General features: G+C 36.8%; 1 protein-coding gene across 7 annotated transcripts in view; it reads left to right on the top strand.

Moving 5' to 3' along the window:
• Positions 1 to 17687, top strand: part of CUL4B (cullin 4B) — a 45810-nt gene extending 28123 nt beyond the window's left edge. For 4 of the 7 annotated variants that reach the window (XM_059883902.1, XM_059883903.1, XM_059883905.1 and 1 more), the window contains 15 exons: positions 179 to 341; positions 620 to 709; positions 949 to 1031; positions 1657 to 1724; positions 3193 to 3311; positions 3916 to 4108; positions 5163 to 5267; positions 5758 to 5868; positions 6325 to 6416; positions 8163 to 8270; positions 9071 to 9184; positions 9862 to 9967; positions 10930 to 11102; positions 13168 to 13320; positions 15290 to 17687. In XM_059883902.1, coding sequence (XP_059739885.1) covers positions 179 to 341; positions 620 to 709; positions 949 to 1031; positions 1657 to 1724; positions 3193 to 3311; positions 3916 to 4108; positions 5163 to 5267; positions 5758 to 5868; positions 6325 to 6416; positions 8163 to 8270; positions 9071 to 9184; positions 9862 to 9967; positions 10930 to 11102; positions 13168 to 13320; positions 15290 to 15385 — 1774 coding nt within the window. In that variant the 3' untranslated portion in view covers positions 15386 to 17687. The remainder of the gene's footprint in view (positions 1 to 178; positions 342 to 619; positions 710 to 948; positions 1032 to 1656; positions 1725 to 3192; positions 3312 to 3915; positions 4109 to 5162; positions 5268 to 5757; positions 5869 to 6324; positions 6417 to 8162; positions 8271 to 9070; positions 9185 to 9861; positions 9968 to 10929; positions 11103 to 13167; positions 13321 to 15289) is intronic. The other 3 variants (XM_059883904.1, XM_059883907.1, XM_059883908.1) reach the window with 1 other exon arrangement.
• The last annotated feature ends 2358 nt before the right edge of the window (positions 17688 to 20045 follow it).

Genomic DNA, 20045 nt, shown 5'->3' with positions numbered 1-20045 from the left:
TGATCCCTGGACAAGGAGCTAGATCCCACATGCAGCAACTAAGACCCAGTGCAGCCAAATTAAAATAAATAAATGATTAAAAAACAAAACAAAACATGTGGTGAGAAGTCAAGCAAGCTTCTCCAGAAGTGGTATTGTTTTAAATTAATTTAGATTTTGTGTTTTTTTTTTATTTTAGGGACATGGGACTGGAGTTATTTAGGGCTCATATTATAAGTGATCAGAAAGTCCAGAATAAGACAATTGATGGCATTCTTCTTTTGATTGAGAGGGAGAGGAATGGTGAAGCAATCGATAGAAGTTTACTCCGAAGCCTTCTAAGCATGCTCTCTGATTTGCAAGTAAGTTAACTACTTCACTTACTACAGAACTGATTGCTATACCTAGTCTGATGTTTAAAAAACAAACACAGAATTTCCTGGCGGTCCAGTTGTTAGAACTCCATGCTCTCACTGCTGAGGGGCCTGGGTTCAATCCCTGTTCAGGGAACCAAGATCCCACAAACCCCGTGGTGTGGCCAAAAAAACTTTAAAAAAGCCAGACTCATAATGCTATTCACATAGAGGGCATTCAGTAAACATTTATTGAATAATTGAGCTTCTTTGTTACCCCCTCCCAGATTTATCAGGATTCTTTTGAACAACGATTTTTGGAAGAAACTAACCGACTGTACGCAGCTGAAGGCCAAAAATTAATGCAGGAAAGAGAGGTATTTAAAAATCATGATGAATAAATCCACTGTGTCTCATAATAGTCCCTACTTTATAGAACGTAAGCTGCCCTTTCATTTATCTTCCAGATGTTATGCTGCTATAATTTTACATGTGATTTTATATATGATTCAACCCTGTCACATTTGACAGGGCTACTCCCAGGATCTTTTGGACTTGACATTTACTAAATGATTTATGGGGAGGAAAACAATATATAAAAAACTTATCTTTATAGGTTCCTGAATACCTTCACCATGTTAATAAACGTCTAGAAGAAGAAGCAGACAGACTTATTACTTACTTAGATCAGACCACCCAGTAAGTATTACACGCTCAGCCTAATAGCCTTAAACCTGTGCTGTGGAATCACTTAAGGCACTTTGGGCATCCCCAAGTATTAGTAAGTATTTTCAGGTAAAACTTGAGACTTTAACAGTTGTTTTCATAATGCAAACTTCAGGTTGTTATTTTCCCTACTTAATTAGTTTAGTCAAGGGTTTGATTATTGGTTGTCCATATGTGTTTAGCATGTAATTAAAGAATAGTATTAGAAGCTAATGTGATCTTTGAAATCTTCAGGCTGATTAAAATTCAGCGAGTGTTCATAGGAGAAAGTATTTCTCTGCTTTCCTAAATATTACCAGCCAAGGAATTCCTATAAGCAGATAGATAAATACTTCCTAGTAAAAGCAGAGACGTTTAGGAAAAGCCAGCCATGGCAAGACCTTTTAAATATTTATTTTGTGATATACCAAAATTCTGAAATACACAGTGTTTTCCTTCTAGGCATAAAGTAGAGTAACTCTGAGCACAATAAATTTATACAGAAGAGTAGGAATATTGAAATAAACAAAGTGAGCTAGTTAAATTTTTTATCCCCCAAGAGAGACTAAATTTTCAGCAAAATCAAATGTCTAGTTCTAAACTTTTTTTTTCCTTATAGGAAGTCATTAATTGCTACTGTGGAAAAACAACTTCTAGGAGAACACTTAACAGCGATTCTTCAGAAAGGTAATTGGCAATTTACAAATAAGAGATTACTTTTAAAATAGTAGCAAATAAGTTGAAACATTTTTAAAGCTTGCCTTTTTAAAGGTTTGATAGCAGATTACTGCATTCCTGAGGTAGGACACAAGGCTTTGTCCCTATTCATCACAGTAAACTTTCAGGAGGTGCCTCTTTCCTTAACTTTAAAGATACAAGAAGTGAGATGAGAGGAGTCTTAACCAACTCCAGTAAAGAAACAGTAGGAATTTGGGGATTTTTAATTTAATTTTTAAGGAATAATAATAAGGAAATAGTAAATATTAAGTATTTAATATTAAATTAAGTATATAAATATTAAGTATATTAAATATTAAATAATAAGGAAATGCATTCCTTTTTGCACTAAAGTGTTTTGTTTCTAGCATATAAAACCAAGCATTTCTATTAATCCTAAGTGATATATGAGTATACCCTGAATTTTACTTTAACAGTGTTACAAATAGGCAAAAGTCTTACCTTTCTCTCTAGCCATCTTTTGTATAAAATATCTTAGAACTTTAATGCAGTTATACTTTTATTTCATTCTGAAAATCAAATACTTTAGGACTTCATTTAAACTTGGCCTGCTACTGCTAAGTCACTTCAGTCGTGTCCGACTCTGTGCAACCCCATAGACAGCAGCCCACCAGGCTCTGCCGTCCCTGGGATTCTCCAGGCAAGAACACTGGTGTGGGTTGCCATTTCCTTCTCCAGTGCATGAAAGTGAAAAGTGAAAGTGAAGTCACTCTGTTGTGTCCGACCCTTAGTGACCCCATGGGCTGCAGCCTACCAGGCTCCTCCGCCCATGGGATTTTCCAGGCAAGAGCACTGGAGTGGGGTGCCAGTGCCTTTTTTATATACCACAGGCCTTATCCAATACTCTGAAATATAACTGTGTACAGTAATGCAAATATAATATGGCTATTGCACATACAAGGTATTTGTAACATGTATTTGAAAGTGAAGTGAAAGTCACTCAGTCATGTCTGACTCTTTGCAACCCCATGGACTATATAGTCCATGGAATTCTCCAGGCCAGAATACTGGAGTGGGTAGCCTTTCCCTTCTCCAGGGGATCTTCCCAACCCAGGGATCAAACCTGGGTCTCCTGCATTGCAGGCGGATTTTTTACCATCTGAGCCACAAGGGAAGCCCAAGAATACCATATTTACACAGACCAATTTTTATAAGTTGGTTTATACATGTGATCTACTATGTTAAATGGTACAGACCATTATATAATTTTTGTTTTTATATAAGTTCCCTATATTTAGTTTTCACTTGGAAAGGTAATTATCTCTTTGAGTTTAATTCAAAGCACATCTCTATATTAAAATTCACAGACTAGTCATAGTTCAAACCAGTATCAGAATAATTTTAACTTCTTTTTCATTAAAATACCTGACATTTTTGTTCACTTTTTTTTTTAAATACCAAATGTTTCAAAAATCAGGTTTAAATAACCTCCTTGATGAAAACCGAATTCAAGATTTATCTCTCCTGTATCAGCTCTTCAGTAGAGTTCGAGGTGGCGTTCAGGTTCTCTTACAACAATGGATTGAATACATTAAGGTATTAACATTAACCATTTTTTTTCCTCTGATGGCTTATAATCTGTACACCTAGAGTACATATGAATGTTTTCTTATTTGTTAGATCCTTTTGTTTTTCAAGTAATGGGAGTTTTGAGAGCAGTCAACCTGAGAATAATAGCCATGTGGCTAATTAACAATAAAACAGTTCTCTTCTTGATGTCTGATGTGATTTCTAGCTCCAATAATTATAGTAGTGAATGTGGAAAAAGGAATAGGACTTTTTTAGGATACAAATTTCTTGCCTTTGATCTTACGCTGAAGGCATATTGCCATTTTTTAAAAATTCAAGCTGACTTTAAAAGTGGGAAAAAAAACCCTAGAAACTTCTACAATAAGACCCCATTATGATATTTTGTACCCAGTGGCTGTTCCTTACCTTGTGATTATAGATGAGTGTCATCAGTCTGGATGTTTTATCACTTTATCTTTTCTTTTCTTGATTTCAGAACCTGCTTTATTTTATTTAATTTTTTGAAATTTTAAAGTATGTGGGTATGTGTATATACTTAAAATATGATTTGGGGGATTGTTTTCATTGCAGATAATTAAATTCTAGTAAAAACACATTTTTGTTTTTTTAGGCATTTGGTAGCACTATTGTAATTAATCCTGAAAAGGATAAAACCATGGTTCAAGAATTGCTGGATTTTAAAGATAAGGTTGACCATATAATTGATATCTGTTTCCTGAAGAATGAAAAATTTATCAATGCTATGAAAGAAGCATTTGAAACATTCATTAACAAAAGACCAAACAAGCCTGCTGAACTTATAGGTATTTTTCCAGTCCCTTTTCCCATTTAATGTTCTTCTTTCATAAGGCTTTGTGTATTAACATCTTTGTGCCATGTCTTTCAATAACAATGAAATTTATTTCTAGTTGCTTAGTTGGTGGTTTCTAAGAAGCCAGATGCAAGGAGTAGTCCTTCATGCTAAAGAATATCTCAAAGCCCACATTATCAAACATGGTCTTTCTTTGTAAGACAGTACATCGAACCCTGTTTTCTTTTTATATATAAAAAGCTTGATAGCTGTTTTACAAGCCTAGAGCAATTTAGCGGTGGGACAGGGTACTTTTTCTAGAGGCCCACACACAGGAAAGGCTAGCACAAAATTACAGTTGCCAGTGAGAAAGAATGTTCAGGATGAAAATAAACCTAGGAATCTGGGCCTATTTAGAGTAGAGTGTGGTGTACTGCAGTTCTTCTCAGGTTTCCTCACCTGGGTCAGAGGAGGAGGTACCTGAGAAGATCCTTCACTAAAAGGATGAAATTTTGTTGGTTTACTATTTACCCTTAAATTTTTTGCAATTTTTGCCTCCTCTCTGTAATGTATCTGATTTGTTTCAGTAGAAAAGTAGTATTTCAGATTGCCTAGCATCAGTGTAAAATGAACATTCCAGAAGATATGCCATGTCTTTCAGTGACTTTGACTCCTGCACAAGGCTGTAAACACGTCCACCACCATCCCCCCACCAGAGTTTCCTTATCCCATCAGTATGGTAGAAAGTACATTAGGTCTGGAGCCAGAAGACTTGGGTTTGAGTTGAAGCTCTTATATTTTTTAACTCTGTGACACTGAACAAGTCGCTTGATCTCCCTGACTTTGGCAACTTTTTTTTTTTAATATAAATTTATTTTAGTTGGAGGTTAATTACTTTACAGTATTGAAACATGTATAATATCATATATGGAAACTTTTTAAAAATGCATGTGTACATGTAAAACATTGAAATACTCAGTATATCATACTCCTGTTTGGTATTTATAGTGACCAGTACCTCATGGGTACTGATGATCACTGAACAACAAACTTTTCCCCCATTTTAGCGAAGTATGTGGATTCAAAGCTTCGTGCAGGCAACAAAGAAGCTACTGATGAAGAACTTGAAAAAATGTTGGATAAGATTATGATTATATTTAGATTTATATATGGTACGTATTTTTGTTTTAATATTGTTCTTTTAAAACAAAGCACTCGACAGAGAAACTGGCGAGTAAAATCAACCTATAAGGTATATTTACTTGTGGGTTAAATACTTAAAATTCTATTAAATTCCTTGCATTTAATTTATTGGGGTACTTGAGGAATGTTGCTTAATTGCCTTGTGCTCCGACTTTTCCACTATTAAGAGTCTTGAATTTTGCTACTTATTTTAATCTCAGGAGTATTGATGCTAAAATTACTAGTCAACTAAAGCTTTTCTAAAGAAAAGTAAATTCAGTCTTAATTCTTTACAGCAAAGAAGTCTTGAAATGTCTGGCACAAAAATCTACCTCTAATGTTTCTTGTATTTAGCAAACTTGGATAAAACGTGTACATTTAAATGACTTGGGTTAATGGTGTGATTTATTAAGCACTTTGAGTAAATTGTGTCAAAACCTTATATTGGAATATAAGAGTTGTGTTTTATTACTTACATAGGTAAGGATGTTTTTGAGGCCTTCTATAAGAAAGATTTAGCCAAGCGCCTTTTAGTTGGGAAAAGTGCATCTGTAGATGCTGAAAAATCAATGCTGTCCAAACTTAAACATGGTATGTTTGTCATTCTCCTGGTCCTTTTCTTCTTTAATTTCTGAGAGAAAATATTAGCTTAATTTCTACTCTTTCAGTCAGTTGCCTCTTTTGTCAGTCGTTGTAAGTTCATATGATTAAAAACGTAAATTGAGTAAGCTCATGAGGTTTCCAACCTATTTACATATGGAGAGCTGTCGTGATTTTTTAAAAAATAAAACATTGTTCTTGTTTTTATCATTTGTATAAAATTTCCCATTTATCTTGTGCCTAAAAAGTAGATAAAGTTACTACAGGATTAAGATTTGACTCTGATTTAGTGGGGCATACACTTTGGGGTAAGGCTTTTTTTATTCTTATGAATACTTACAGACCATATTTCATCCTAAAGTATGTTTTACATTTCATGTTTTCAATTCTAAATTCTTTGTTTTTAACCACTTTAAAATATTGTAAATGTACAAACATCTTTACTAGAATGTGGAGCTGCTTTCACCAGCAAACTTGAAGGAATGTTTAAAGACATGGAACTTTCTAAAGACATCATGATTCAGTTCAAACAGGTAAAAGTGAGTTAAGCTCTTAATTCCTCCAACTTAAATGTATTTAGTTATCTTCTTATTTTGGTTTGTACTGAAGAGGATAAGTAGAAACTTGTATTTGTTATAAATACTTCATAGCAACTTAGATGATAGTCACAGTAGAAGAAAATAATCACCAATGAAATGTAAGTGTATTTGACCTACTTCAAAATGTATTCTCAATATACTCCCAAAATAACACAAAAATAGAGATGAAATGTATTGAGCAGAAGAAGTCAGGACAGGAAAGGCTGTAGCTAGTGAAAACAGGGCTTCTAGCATCTTTTGATGTATCAAAAGATGAGTCTATAGACAAATAGATGGAAGGATGAGTGAGGGAACGGGACATGAGGAAAGATAAGTAGATGGATGGAGGAACCAATGGATGGAAAACAAGGTTAATGATAGACAAAAGGTGAGTGGATGGGATGGTTTGTGAAAGGGTAGATAGGTTGGTGAATGGTTGCTAAACACCAGTGACTGGCATGTGTTGGTGGGATTTGCCTTTTTCCTTTGTGGAATAGGAGTGTGGTCTGTTGCTAGGAAAGAGGTAGAGGGAATAGGATGAGTTTGGAATAATTGATGAGTTTGGAAAAGAAATAGGGGAGGGCTTGTTACGCATATGTAGAAGACTGAAACATGGAGAAGGAAATGGTAGCCCACTCCCGTACTCTTGCCTGGAAAATCCCATGGACAGAGGAGCCTGGTAGGCTGCAGTCCATGGGGTCGCGAAGAGTCGGACATGACTGAGCGACTTCACTTTCACTTTTCACTTTCATGCGTTGGAGAAGGAAATGGCAGCCCACTCCAGTGTTCTTGCCTGGAGAATCCCAGGGATGGGGGAGCCTGGTGGGCTGCCGTCTATGGGGTCACACAGAGTCGGACACGACTGAAGTGACTTAGCAGCAGCAGCAGCAGCATCTACCCACTGGTGGTGAGTTGCAAGTTCAGAGCTAGTGATGGAGATGGAAGAGGTGATAGAGTGGTTGTATAAGGCCTTTGGGGACCTTGGGAATGAAATGCTAGATCTGTATATTTCGCAGATGTTGGTAGAAGCTAGTTTTGAAACATTTAAGATTATACATAATAGTGATAGCAAGATAGATTTTCCTCTCCTAGGGTTTTAACAGTGATTTCTTTACCACTATGTTGCTGTGATGGGAGATGAGGGTGGAAGACTCAAGAAAGATCAGGGTTAGTAGGATCATGGGTCCTGTAGTAGCTACAGAATAGGGTCTACCTGCTTTGCCCTCTCCCCTTCTTCTTCCTTCCCCATTTCAGGTCACTCCCTGCAAACACACAGTGGAACAAGTGAAAAACCAGACACTTGGGCTGGCTGGTGGGGTGAGGAATGGGGGGTTGCTGCCAGGTTTTCCAAGCCATGTAGGGGTCTCCAAAACTGGATACTGCAGGTGGTATGGGGAAAAGAATGGAGAAGAAATCCTGTAACAGCCCAGTCATATGTGAGAAATTATTTAAGTTGTTAATGCCTCTGAAGGAGTCACCTGATCCTTGTGTACATTGTAGCAAAATGTTACCTGGTGTATTTCTCTGGCACTTTTAATATAGGCTTCATTTATAGTCCTTTTAATAGTTTTGCCTTCTATTTTAAAGATGGTCAGTATCACCTGTAGTTTTGTAGTGAGGAACTTCTTGAATGGGTCATTTTTATGGCATGGAATGTATGCATTTTTATTTTTTAAGATCTCAGTGTGTGTGTTGATCTTATTGTAGTATATGCAGAACCAGAATGTACCTGGGAATATTGAATTAACTGTGAATATCCTGACAATGGGTTACTGGCCAACATATGTGCCTATGGAAGTTCATTTACCACCAGAGGTAAGAGTTGTTTTAAAAGTTTGTGTAAACACAGCCACACCAAATGTCAACTGTTTTTAATGTTTTATTCTTTTATTTATATTACTCTTGTATCATTAGAGCATAGGTTAAGATGCCAATTCCTTAGTTTAGGGCCAGTGTCCTTGACTCTTCTTTCAGTTCCCCAGATTGTATTAGTACCCATCACTGCCCAACTCTCAAAAATTCTTGATGGTATATTACCTGGGCCAGAGGGTGGGATTGCTGAGTGATGGATACTTGAGTAAATCCCTCATTAAGAGAGAAAATGTGGAAACAAGAACAGGCCTAAGGCAAAACTTTGAAAAAGGCTCACAACTGGTAGGTGGTAGGAAGAGGTAACCTAAGAAGGAAACCAATGAAGAAACACTAGCAAGATAAAGGAACCAGCAAGGTCCAGAGGCACAAAAAGCATTGGAGATGAATGTTTCAGAAGAGGGGATGGGACTTCCCTGGTGGTCCAGTGGCTAAGACTCCCGGCTCCCAATGCAGGGGGCCCAGGTTCGATCCCTGGTCAGGGACTATATACCATATACTGCAACTAAGTTTATAAATAAATATTTTTTAAAAAGGAGAGGATGATAAAATGTTGCAGACAGATCAGAGAGGGTAAATCTGATAAATGCTATTAAATTTGGTGGTTATTACCTTACATCAACGTGATCAGTGGCCCTATTGGGTATAGTCTTTAAAACTTCCATACATTTTTACACATGTAAATATAAAAAAGTAGTGAATGTGATACTGGACACAGAGCTTAAATAAAGCATTATTTGTTGTAGATGGTAAAACTTCAGGAGATTTTCAAGACATTTTACCTTGGCAAACATAGTGGCAGGAAACTTCAATGGCAATCAACTCTAGGGCACTGCGTACTAAAGGCAGAGTTTAAAGAGGTAAGTAGATATTCCCCCAACTTAGTTTTCATCTTCATCTTTGATACTGAGATCATCCCTCTTAACTTGAAGGTTTTTAAGGTGTTTTATAACTTTGTCTTATATATGCGCATGACATAGTGATAGCGTGTCACAGCTCTGTGTATATGATTGTGGTCTTTTCCACATTTGATTGGGCTCTGCTGCACCTGTGGATGCAAAATTCAAGCTGCCACTTTTGACAGGAAACTTCTTTTTTTGTTGCTGGGAGCTAGAGAAGAGAGTGGGTGTTAAGGGGAACAGTTCTCATATCTAATTTCAAAAAATCCTACAGCTTTTCATGACTAATCTGAATCAGACAAATTGAAAATGCATTGAAATAGTGATTTCTTACTGCTTGTAATAAATATCTGTAATGACACATAAAGCTGAGTTATTAATTTTCATTAGTTTGTTGTTCTGTTTTAATTATAAGGCTTAAAAAAGACCTGTAGAAAGGTCACTCAATCCTTCCTCCTATTTTAGGTAGGATCACACCTAAACCCTCCACTGAACACACTGGCTTTTCTGGATAATGTTAACCTGTATTTTTAAATCCACTAATTGAAAAATGCTTTCCAGTAAGAGATTAGCTACTTGATTAATTTTCATGTGCTTTTTAAAAAAATGATGGCTTAACACTGTTGTTTCTCCAACAGGGTAAAAAAGAACTCCAGGTCTCTCTTTTTCAAACACTGGTGCTGCTAATGTTTAATGAGGGAGAGGAGTTCAGTTTAGAAGAGATCAAGCAGGCTACTGGAATAGGTTTGTGTTGAATCAGTTGATTAGCAAGCATTATTCAGTGTCCACTGTGTGCACCCTACTTGATTAAGTGGTCTGGGGGACTCTAAAGAAATAATCCCTCTCCTCAGCACTTAGAACCATGGGGAAAAGGGGAAATGACACTTAAAATAATTTCACAACCAGTGAGTACCAGTCTGTGGTACTGATGGAGTGTGTTAGTTCATTGAAGCAAGAGATCACTGTGGACTGGCACAGTGGGGAACGCCTTCATGAAGGAGGTAGGGTTTGAGCTGGGCCTTCAGATTTTAGTTATGTTGCAAGAGGAAATACCATGAGAAAAGGTATGGAGAAAGGAATGAGCACACCTTCGGTGGGAGTCATTTGGGCAGCTTGCCTAGAATCAGTAGATAGTAGGGCAGCTTGGAAGTTGAAGAGATTCCAGGCCAGAAGCTCGTGGGGTAATTCAGGCGTAAAGTGACAAAGAGCTTAGACTACAGTGAGGCCAATGAGAAGAGAGACAAGGCATCTCTAAGGAAGCAACTGCTAGATACATGGAGGATGAAGGAGAGGAAAGAGTTAAAAGATGATTCCAGGATTTCTCACCAGAGTAGGTTGGTGGCTTCATGACTAACAATTGGAAAGAAGATGCATTTTTATAGGGAAGATGATGACTAAAATATTGGACATACTGAAATTGATGAGCATATAAAAGCCAGGTGGAGGTAGCCTTTAAATGTGGGACTGGGGAAAAGTAGGATGTCATTTCTGAAGGTGTGATGGTTATCCACATGGAATGATAATTGAAGCCTTTAGAGGATGACCAGGAAAAAAGCGATTGGGTGGGATAAAGAGGATGTTGTTCATGAACCTTGAGGAAAAAGGAAACAATTGTAATAGATGGGTAGGGTAGAAGCTAGACTGAGCTACAGCTGTCCATGTTGATGTGCTAGTTACAGATAGCTAAACCACTCTTTCTTCTTCAGAGGATGGAGAGTTAAGGAGAACATTGCAGTCATTGGCTTGTGGCAAAGCCAGAGTTCTGGCGAAAAATCCAAAGGGTAAAGATATCGAAGATGGTGACAAGTTCATTTGTAATGATGATTTCAAGCACAAACTTTTCAGGATAAAGATCAATCAAATTCAGATGAAAGAAACGGTACTTTTTTTTGCATTCTCCTCATCCTGATGTACTGGAATTATATGTGTTCACAGTAAAGATTTATAAAGAAGATTTTAGCATAGAATACCACCAGCATCCTTAATATTATCTGGGCCTGTATCTAGCTCAGTGTATTTCAGTATTTGATTTTGCAGGGTTTTGCAGGGGGTAGGGGAGAAGGCAGTGGCATCCCACTCCAGTGTTCTTGCCTGGAGAATCCCAGGGATGGCAGAGCCTGGTGGGCTAACTTCTTAGTATTATAAATAAAACAGCAAGGTACATCTCTGTACCTAAATCTTAATCTTTCTGATCTTCCCTTATAAATTTATCATGGAAGTAGATCTTTTGGGTTAAAGAGTGTGAACATTTTAAGAGTCTTAATCTATTATGCTGTTTTGTGTTCCAGAAAGACTGGACTGATTGACACTGATAGCATGAGTGCCTGTCTCACTGTGCCCTCGCCAGCACTAAAGATTATCTTTTCTTTTTCTTTGTCTGCCAGCTTCCTTGGTGAAAGTGAAATGATTTAGTTAGTACTTTTTTGATCAACAGTAAATATTTTTTTTTTGTCATTTGAGTTTGTAAGAGACTTTTACTAAGGAAACCAGCAACTGCAGCATTTCCTGAAACCAGTTGGTTTCAATCCCAACAAGGTTTAATGTAGTACTGGAGAAAAAGTTCTTATATGGGGTAGAGGTCAATGTGGGCTTCCCTGATAGCTCAGTTGGTAAAGAATCCGCCTGCAATGCAGGATACCCTGGTTCAATTCCTGGGTTGGGAAGATCTGCTGGACGAAGGGATAGGCAATCCACTCCAGTATTCTTGGGCTTCCCTTGTGGCTTAGCTGGTAAAGAATCCACTGCAATGCGGGAGACCTGGGTCCGATCCCTGGGTCAGGAAGATCCCCTGCAGAAGGGAAAGGCTACCCACTCTAGTATTCTGGCCTGGAGAATTCCATGGACTGTATAGTCCATGGGGTCACAAAGAGTTGGACATGACTGAATGACCTTCACTTTGACTTTCAGAGGTCCATGTTAAGCTTCCCAGGTGGCACTAGTGATAAAGAACCCACCTGCCAAGGCAGGAGACATGAGAGACACAGGTTAATCACTGGGTCAGGAAGATCCCCTGGAGGGAGGGCATGGCAACCCACTCCAGTGTTCTTGCCTGGAGAATCCCATGGACAGAGGAGCCTAGTAGGCTGTAGTCCATAGGGTTGCAAAGAGTCGGACACGACTGAAGTGATTTAGCATAGCACAAAGGTCAGTGTTGCAGACAAGTTCCTGTCTTGTTAACATTCACATCAAAGGTGTGATGTTCCCTTAAATTACCGTGTCATTTTAAAACATGTATGCTGTATCAGAAAGAAGCTGACTACAAAATGCCCGAACTAGGGACTTCCCTGGCAGTCCAGTGGTTAAGACTGTGCTTCCACTTCAAGGGGCATGGATTCGATCCCTGGTCAGGGAATTTACAAACTGCACTGTGTGGCAAAAAATAAAAAAGCCCAAACTACTCTTAATTTAAGTACTAAAGAGGAACATGCTAGCTGTAACATTAAAATTGGTTAACTGGCTTTTTAAACTGTGCATTTCTGATTTATGTATTACAAAATAAATTTTAAAGTTTGAAGTTTGACTCTAATTAGCTTAGCTGGGTGGTACCATATTTTGTTTGAGTCAGATGTCAGTGTCAGTCACTTTTACAGATAAAGCTAATGTTATACAGAAATCTGGTCAGCAACTGCTTGTGACACATTAAGATTACGAGAACAGAGTAAAAGGAAATGATACATTCTTCATCAGCTGTCTCTCTAGAAAAACCAAGATGGTATTTTTCTATTAACTAATATTGGCATTACTTCATTGATACAGGACACTAGGACAAACAGGAATTATGTTAGTAGGGGGGTTTTTTTGTCATTGTCTGTATGAGGTTTCTTTTGATAATTCAGCATATTTAAAGTGTTAATTGTGTCATGGCCCTAAAACATACAGTTTGTGTAAGTAATCAGGTTTCACATCAGGTATAGTTTCTAAGTTTAAAACTTTTTTTTTTTTAGGTTGAAGAACAAGCTAGTACCACAGAAAGAGTATTTCAAGATAGACAGTATCAAATTGATGCTGCAATTGTTCGAATTATGAAGATGAGAAAGACACTTAGCCACAATCTCCTTGTTTCAGAAGTGTACAACCAGTTGAAATTTCCAGTCAAGGTAGGTATTTAAGTATTTTGTTACTGAGCTGCTTATATATAAAAATTATATTGTTTTATATGTATATAAATTAGATTTTATAGATACAAATCTTACAAACATTGACTAAAACCTGAAGACCATTTAGAGGGACAAAAGTTTTCATTTCTCGTGCTCATATATATGATTAAAAAAAAACAACCTTTGTTGGCATATGTGGGCAGCTGTGACAAAAGGGGAAAACAATTTATAAAAGCTCTTATACCTGAAACTTGAAATTTTCAAGTTTATTCACTTTAATTTTTTTTTAGCTTCTTTGTTACTTAAGTTTTTTTTCCTCCTAAGAATACCTTGCTATTTGATAGATGTGGTTATTTTAATTAAGTCTTCTGTTTAGTTAGCTTGTGTAAGGGTCCATTAAAAACCATACAGGCAAAAAAAATAAAAAAAAAAAAAACATACAGGCAATTATATTCCAATTTAATAAAACTCTATAATGTCATCATTAGGCATCTTTTTGTAAAATTTAGTGATAGTTCTGGCAAACTAAAATTAGTCATCACATGGATATGTTTCAATATAAATTCCCAGTAATAAAGCACCTTTGACAATGTGGTGGTGTACTGGACTGTATCTCATGTTGTAGAAGATTCCCAAACTCTTGTGATGATAAATACTTGTTAGACTTTGGATACACTCTCAGCTGTTTCACCTTTTGAGCTTGTTTTCTCTTTTGTAAAATGGGAGATGATAATAGTACTTACCTCATAGGATTATTTTGAAGCATAAATGAGATGATACTTGTAAAAACTTAGCACTGGGCCTGACACATAAATGCTTGTTAGCTGTCGATACTGTCTGCTCACGACCACACTCTCACCCTCATCCTATGCCTTAACAATCATTTCACCTCCAGCCAGAGAGCCCACTGATACTAGCTAGCTAAGGAAGTTATTAGGACCACTATAATAAATATGCTGATATTTTTGGTCTTTCGCCATAATTAAGAGCAAGTCATTCGATTTTCAAACCTTGGAATTCACACTTCACTGAAATTTTGACTGCCCAGTCAAACTACTTTCCCTCTTTAAGTTTCTTGATCAAGTAGGCATTTTACACAATCTGAAAAGCTATTAGCAAGCAAGATTATATTCTCTTTAAGGCTAGATACAAAAGACAGTGGACTTTTGTTGCCCAACAGCTAAGAATGCAATTGAGAACAAGCTATAAGCTTTCTTAATGATTTTTCAACAAGTAGAGTTTAAAAATTCAAATCATTTTGGGCAAGTAACAGTTAAATCTTACATTAAACCTGAAATACAGAGATCTGAATTATGAGATGATAACTTCACTTATCAAGCCATTTGTTGTAGTAATCTTGTAAATAGTGATTTCCATAGTATATCTGTAATTTATAAAAATGCAACCTGACTTTGAATTTGAGTAAACTCTGGGAGATAGTGGAGGACAGAGGAGCCTGGTGTGCTACAGTCCATGGGGGTCTCAAAGAGTTGAGCACAACTTGGCTACTCAACAACAGCAGCAACAAAACCTGACTTTGAGAACCAGCTTTTTTCCAAATTTAGGATCTAGTTATCTTCTCAAACTATCTTGGCAAAACTAAATAGCATTCTGTTTCCTTAAACTATAACATGTTCTTCATGTGAAGTTATGATGGTCTTTTGTATTTGTGCAGAGAATCGCTGGTTCTTAGCAGACCTCTTTAAAATAGAGAATGTACTATATAACAGTAGGACAAGATACGACAGTATAGGTATAGTAGAAAAACATTTTTAACCTGATTTATTTTCATCATGCTTTCCTCTTTAAAATTAAGGAGATTTGAAAAAGAAAAAAAAATATTAAGGAGATTAAATACATTCAGTGAGCCAAAGCTGTTTTTTTTTTTTTTTTTTCTTTTAAATTGAGTATTGGTAAAGGGGCTTGAGCCAGTGGGTTATGAACACTGAAAAGTTGCCTTCTCTTACAGCCTGCTGATCTTAAGAAGAGAATAGAATCCCTAATTGACCGGGACTACATGGAGAGAGACAAAGAAAATCCAAACCAGTACAATTACATTGCATAAAACGTTGTTGGCCTTGAAGCAGTTGCTGTCATATACAATAGCCAGTGGATAAACTAACCTGTTGTTGTTTGAATTATTTTATACTACCAATGACCAAATGAAGCAGTGTAATGGGAATAGTTGAGTGACTTTTCAGTGGTTAACATGCCCATTTAAAGAGTAATACTTACCTTTAAGAAGAATGTTGTTGAACTCCTTGCATGTTATTTAGTATGATGTGCAGAAAACTCTTTAAGAAAGTACCCGGTTTTCATGATTCCTATTTGGAACTGGGGAAGAGGTCCTTATGGCTATTAAAGAAGGAGGAGGGGGTTCTTATACACCATTTAATTATGAAGCAAAAGGTTTATTTGCTTAAAATGTCATTTAAAGATACTTAAACTGCATGCAAACTTTATTTACTGTACAGAGTTCTGGATGTATTTATCAAATAGAAAAACCACCCTGGACTTGATTGTTCACCTGTTTTGTGATTTCCCTTGAAGAGAAAAATACGTTGTCATAGCTCTTGATATTTTACTAAGTAATGTTCTGTTACACTGAAAGGGATGTTTTTAAAATTTTTATTTGGAAACAAGTTTTCAAGTAGAGGGACAGTTGCTTACATATTGTCTTGTATACACATATCCTAAAATGTTCAATTTATGAGATGTGTGTATATGGTTCAGCCCTGAGTTTACTGTGCTGATTAACAGGTACTTATAAAAATAGCTGAAATAGAAAATTGCTGATCAGTTGTGCTAGAAGAACATGGTAGGAGAGAAAAACCCAACTGTTTCTTCATATTAAAAGTGAATATAATATGAACATCGCAAAAGAGACCAAACCCACATTTTGTAACTTTTTACAAGAGCAAAAATTCACAAACTAGTTTTCAACTGCCTTTAGACTTCAAAATTGTTTGGACAGTTTTGTCTTTAACTTGGACCAATTGTAGATTGTTACAGGCTTCCTGGGATTTAGCATTCCTGTTTTCTCTACCAAAGTTTTTTTTTTGGAAGCACCTCAACTCTCCTTTGGAGAAGGCAATGGCACCCCACTCCAGTACTCTTGCCTGGCAAATCTCATGGATGGAGGAGCCTGGTAGGCTGCAGTCCATGGGGTCGCTAGGAGTCAGACATGACTGAAACAACTTAGCAGCAGCAGCAACTCTCCTTTTTGTTGGCATATTAGTCTTTCCTGTCATCCTTATTTTAACTTCCTTAAAGCCCTAGATAGAACTAGATCCTTCCTCATTTTCCCTACACACCCCCTCATTGGGATTTCAAATTCTGTATTATGCTGATCTTATTCTTTGCAAAGTTGCTTGAAGGTAAAGAGTTCTCATAGCCACTGGACACCTGCTTTTCAGAGGAATGTCCTAGGATTGTTCATACATAGAAAAACAGCAAAAGTATTGTTTTTTTCAAATTGATAATGTGAGTGAAAAGCTTCTCTTTACCATCAGTGGTTTTTGGTTTTGTATTTGGGGTTTTATTTTGCTTCCTTGTTTGTTTTTCCTTGAAGTTTTGAAGGGAATTGATCTTGGAAGAGAAGCAGAAATTTTGTTTTGGTTTAAAAAAATCAGAACTGCTATAATGCTTTTTGCAGCAGTTTATTTCCTTGACTATTTGAAGCTATTGGGAAGAATACCTAGATCCTAACCCTCAGCTGAGAAGACTTTCAGCTCTTGTGTTTGCTGTTGATTGTTTTCTTGAGTTCTCAAGGACCTGTGACCATATTTTTTTTTAAGTTGGCTGTTTTCTAATTGCATCACTTTACACACTGTTGTCGAATAATATGTGGTATTTAGAATGCCGCCTTAATTATTTTGAGCAGACATTGCCTGTATTTTCTTAGCACCTCCTTGGTTTTCTTACATGAACTCATCTGACTGGGAAATGCAGCTTTTTTGTTTGCTTTCTCTGCATACTGGACCGTCTAATCTAAGTCAGTGTTCTAACCAATCCCTGATGGTCTCTGAGCTACTGTTCTACCACACTCAGTAGTTACATGCTTCAGGAATTTTTCGGTAGAATTGGTCCTGTTAGGAGACTCGTGGTGTGTCACCTTTGTTATCTTAAAAGCTGGTCCCTTCGCTGAGGCTCTAAATGTTTTGAAATTTTGATGCTATTTCAGCTGAAAAAAATTGGTAAGACTATTTTAAAAATTGAGGGAAGCCATTTAAGAAATGGAAAAGTAATCGCAAATAACATTGGGTAGTTGTGACTTTCAGTTCTGTATCAGTTGAATTTTTGTGCTCTTTTCCCTGTGTACGTGGTGGTTCTATTTTTCTCCAATAAAACTTTTTATTTAAAAAAAATTTCTGGAGATCTTTAAAATTCAGATATTGTAAGAATGTTATAAAACCACAGAACTTAAAACCTTCCTAATGATTAATGAATTCATAGTTGTCAGTGTTATTTTTTAAATTTCTCTTTATTTTTGTGATGGTTTGATGATAATGTTATAGGAGTGTAGAGGGGAAAGGATGGTAATGGGTGATTTCCAGGAATCCTCAAGGTGAGTATTTATTCTTAACTGTCCTATTTTAGAAAAATCAAGCACAAGTATAAATGTTGTTTCATCCAAATCTTTAAAGTCAAATAGTTTATAAAGTCAATATGAAACTAGATTAAAGTTGAAAAGTTATTTGTTGTTTTTGTCACTAAGTCATGTTTGACTCTCTTACAACCCCATGGAGTGACTGTAGCCTACCATGCTTCTCTGTCCATGGGATTTTCCAGGCAGGAATATTGGAATGAGTTGTCACTTCCTTCTCCAGGGATCTTCCTGACCCAGAGATTGAACTCGACCACATCTCCTGCATTGTTAGGCAGGTTCTTTACCATTCAGCCACTGAGGAAGCCCCAGAGTTGAGAAAGAAAGTAAGTCAACTTGCTCAGTCATGTCCGACTCTTTGTGACCCCATGGACTGTAGCCCACCAGGCTCCTCTGTCCATGGGATTTTCCAGGCAAGAATACTGGAGTGGGTTGCCATTTCCTTCTCAGAGATCTTCCCAACCCAGGGATTGAACCCAGGTCTCCCACATTCTAGGCAGACGCTTTACCATCTGAGCCACCAGGGAAGTCCTCAAAGTTGAGGATTGGTGTTTTTAAATATTTACTAGAATTCACCAATGGAGCTATCTGGTCCTGGGCTTGATTTTATGGGGAATTTTTTTATTATTGATTCAATCTCTCCATTTAGCAGGTTTGTTTTTTTTTTCTGATTTTCTATTTCTTATTGAGTTGGTTTTAGATTTTGTTGTAAAATAACTACTCTGACTTTTGTCTAGTATTTGCTTGGTATAGCTCTTCATTGCTTAATAGCCTTTCTTTATATTCTCATATTTTAGTGAGTCTCTTCATGTTAGATGAATTTTCTCATTTTTTCCCCTAATCTGGCAATTTTTGTCCTTTTTTTTACATAATATACATTAAAATTTTTTTTTTAACTGAAATATGGTTGACAATTTCTGTCCTTTAACTGGAAAATTACATCTATTTGCATTTGTTTCTAACATCTTACTGGTTGCTCTCTATCTGAATTTTCTTTGCTTTTTCTCCTTTCTCAGCTTTAAGAAAAAAATACATATATTGAGTTCTGTTTGTTTACTTTTTTATTCCATTTTCCCCACTACTTATTTGGAAATTATATATTCTATTTCTTTTCTTTTACTGATTACCTTCGGTATCTTAGTATGTATGCTTAAAATCTAAAATGAATGTCTAAATTTTCCTCCCAATTAATACAAAGATGTTAGAAAACTTTAGTACTGATCACCTCTTCCCCAACTTACACAGTATTGTCCAGTGCTTTAGTTTTCTCCTCTTTTTTAAAAATGAATACTACAAATTAAAACAGTCTGCTCAAACACCACCTTCTCAGGGAAGCTTACCATGGCCATTGTATTTAAAATTTCAACTTGCCCACCAGCCCTACCACACACTACCAATTCCACACTCACCCTACTTTTTTGCCTTTTTCACGTATCATTTGTCACCTTTTACATGCTATGCAGTTTACTTGCTAATGATATTCATGGCATAGTATCTGTTGAGAATAGAGTTTAAGCTCTATTAGGGTAGAGACCTTTGTTTTGTTCAAACACTTAGGGAAGTTTCTAGCCATGGTAGGTGCATTAGTTCCCTGTGGTTGCTGTAACAAATTACCACAGATGTCATGGTTTACAACAACAGAAATTAATTCTCTCACAGTTCTAGAGGCCAAAAGTTGGAAATCAGCTTTACTGGGCTGAAATCAAGGTGTTGGCAGGGCCACACTCCCTCTGGAGCTACATTCCCTGACTCATATCCCTTTCTTCCACTTTAAAAGCTGGTTCCACAGCATCTTTTCTCTGACTCTGCTTCTATCACATGACTTACTTCTGTGTGTAATTTCTCTTTGTGTGTGTGTGTTAGTCACTCAGTTGTGCCCGACTCTTTGTGACCCCATGGACTGCAGCCCACCAGGCTCCTCTGTCCATGAGATTTTCCAAGCCAAGGATACTGGAGTGGGTTGCCATTTACTTCTCCAAGGGATCTTCCCAACCCAGGGATTGAACCTGGTTCTCCTGCACTGCAGGCAGATTCATTACTGAGCTACAAGGGAAGCCTATGGCATTTTGGACCCACCCAGATAACCCCAAATCCTTAAATCACATCTGTAAAAGCTCCT

This window comes from Bos taurus, chromosome X (genome assembly GCF_002263795.3).
Source record: "Bos taurus isolate L1 Dominette 01449 registration number 42190680 breed Hereford chromosome X, ARS-UCD2.0, whole genome shotgun sequence".
NCBI classification, from domain to species: domain Eukaryota; kingdom Metazoa; phylum Chordata; class Mammalia; order Artiodactyla; family Bovidae; genus Bos; species Bos taurus.
This window is presented reverse-complemented; position numbering and strand designations above follow the sequence as displayed.